This window comes from Cebus imitator, unplaced genomic scaffold, assembly GCF_001604975.1.
Source record: "Cebus imitator isolate Cc_AM_T3 unplaced genomic scaffold, Cebus_imitator-1.0 Scaffold443, whole genome shotgun sequence".
NCBI classification, from domain to species: domain Eukaryota; kingdom Metazoa; phylum Chordata; class Mammalia; order Primates; family Cebidae; genus Cebus; species Cebus imitator.
In genome coordinates this window covers 349,290-350,867 of record NW_016107758.1, presented here as the reverse complement: position 1 = coordinate 350,867, position 1,578 = coordinate 349,290, and the positions used below count along the sequence as shown (strand labels likewise).

Below are 1,578 nucleotides of genomic sequence, written 5' to 3'. Positions count from 1 at the left end.
TTTTTTTTTGAGATGGAGTCTCGCTCTGTCGCCCAGGCTGGAGTGCAGTGTTGCGATTGCGGCTCACTGCAACCTCCGCCTCCCGGGCTCAAGTGATTCTCCTGCCTCAGCCTTCCGAGTAGCTGGGATTACAGGTGCCCACCACCACGCGCAGGTAATTTTTTGTATTTTTAGTAGAGACGGATTTTCACCGTGTTAGCCAGGATGGTCTTGATCGCCTGACCTTGTGATCTGCTCGCCTTGGCCTCCCAAGGTGCTGAGATTACAGGCGTGAGCCACCGCACTCGGCCTTAATTTTTTCAATAGGTGGGGTTTCACTGTGTTGCCCAGGCTGGACTTGAACTCCTGGGCTCAAGCAATTCTCCCTTCTCAGCCTCCTGAGTAGCTGGGACTACAGGTGCACACCCCCATGCCTGGCTCTGAGATGATTTGTTTTTATCAGCAGTGGAGCAAGGGTGATCATGGGCACTGCTGATTGGGTTGTTGGTGTGTGACAGCCACCACTGCCCCAAAACACAGGGTTTATTGTCTTCGCCAGTGTGTGGGGAAGCTGCTGGAAGCCCAAGTGTGGGCACAGGGCAAACCTTGTGGTCTGTCGCCTGAATCTCTGCTTCTCTCCCTGGCGTGCAGCCACCCACATGCCTCTTGCCTGCTGTGGGCTGACAGTGTTTCGCAAGTGTCTGTCACATGCCACGCTATTCCATGCTGTGTGTTGTCCATCTTTCTGGGCCCCAGGGAGCGGCCGTGAGGGCCAGGGCCTGGGCCCAGGCACCTGTGCAGGGAGGGCTGCCTTGCTGCCTTGGCAGCCTCTCCTGTACTCTCAGCAACACTGGGTGTCAGCAGGCCTTTGAATTTCTGCCTTTCTGATAATTGGAAAATGACTTTTCTTGTTTTAACTTTGCATTTTCTGCATGACTTATGGGGATCAGTGTCTTCCTGTGTTTGTCAGACACTCCTTTTGCTCCATGACTGACTTGTTCATGTGTTTTGCCCATTTTGAGGAGGTTGTCAGGACATTTCGCCCTCCAGTAAATGTGGCCCTTGGTGTTACTGAGTCCTAAGAGGTGTGTGTTGCCCAGGTGGAGCTGATAGTTGAGGGAGTTGGTACCTGCGGTGCGGGACTGACCTGCTGCCTCCTCCAGCGGGCTCTTGGCCTGTGAGGCCGTCTAGCCATGAGCACTTCTCTCTCTGTCTGCCGTGACAGGGGGGACAGGCCCCACCTCGGACACAGGCTGGGGCTGCATGCTGCGGTGTGGACAGATGATCTTTGCCCAAGCCCTGGTGTGCCGGCACCTAGGCCGAGGTGAGTCACAGCCCTGGGGAGGACGCTGGCCATGGTGTTCTTAGTAAGCAAAGGGGACTGTGGGGTCAGGGCACTTTAGAGCAGGTCACAGGTAAAACACAAAGTAGAACTTGGGGTTTTCTTGAGTAATGACCCACTTGTTTAAAAAACTGACTTTAAGGCCGGGCGCAGTGGCTCAAGCCTGTAATCCCAGCACTTTGGGAGGCCGAGGCGGGTGGATCACGAGGTCAAGAGATCGAGACCATCCTGGTCAACATGGTGAAACCCCGTCTCTA

At 54.9% G+C, this 1,578-nt stretch overlaps 1 protein-coding gene across 3 annotated transcripts in view; it reads left to right on the top strand.

Annotated features, from left to right (window-relative positions):
* Nucleotides 1–1,578, top strand: part of ATG4B (autophagy related 4B cysteine peptidase) — a 37,070-nt gene that overhangs the window by 14,531 nt on the left and 20,961 nt on the right. For all 3 annotated transcript variants that reach the window (XM_017510724.2, XM_017510725.2, XM_037732191.1), the window contains one exon: nucleotides 1,205–1,303. In XM_017510724.2, the coding sequence (XP_017366213.1) occupies nucleotides 1,205–1,303 (99 nt within the window). The remainder of the gene's footprint in view (nucleotides 1–1,204; nucleotides 1,304–1,578) is intronic.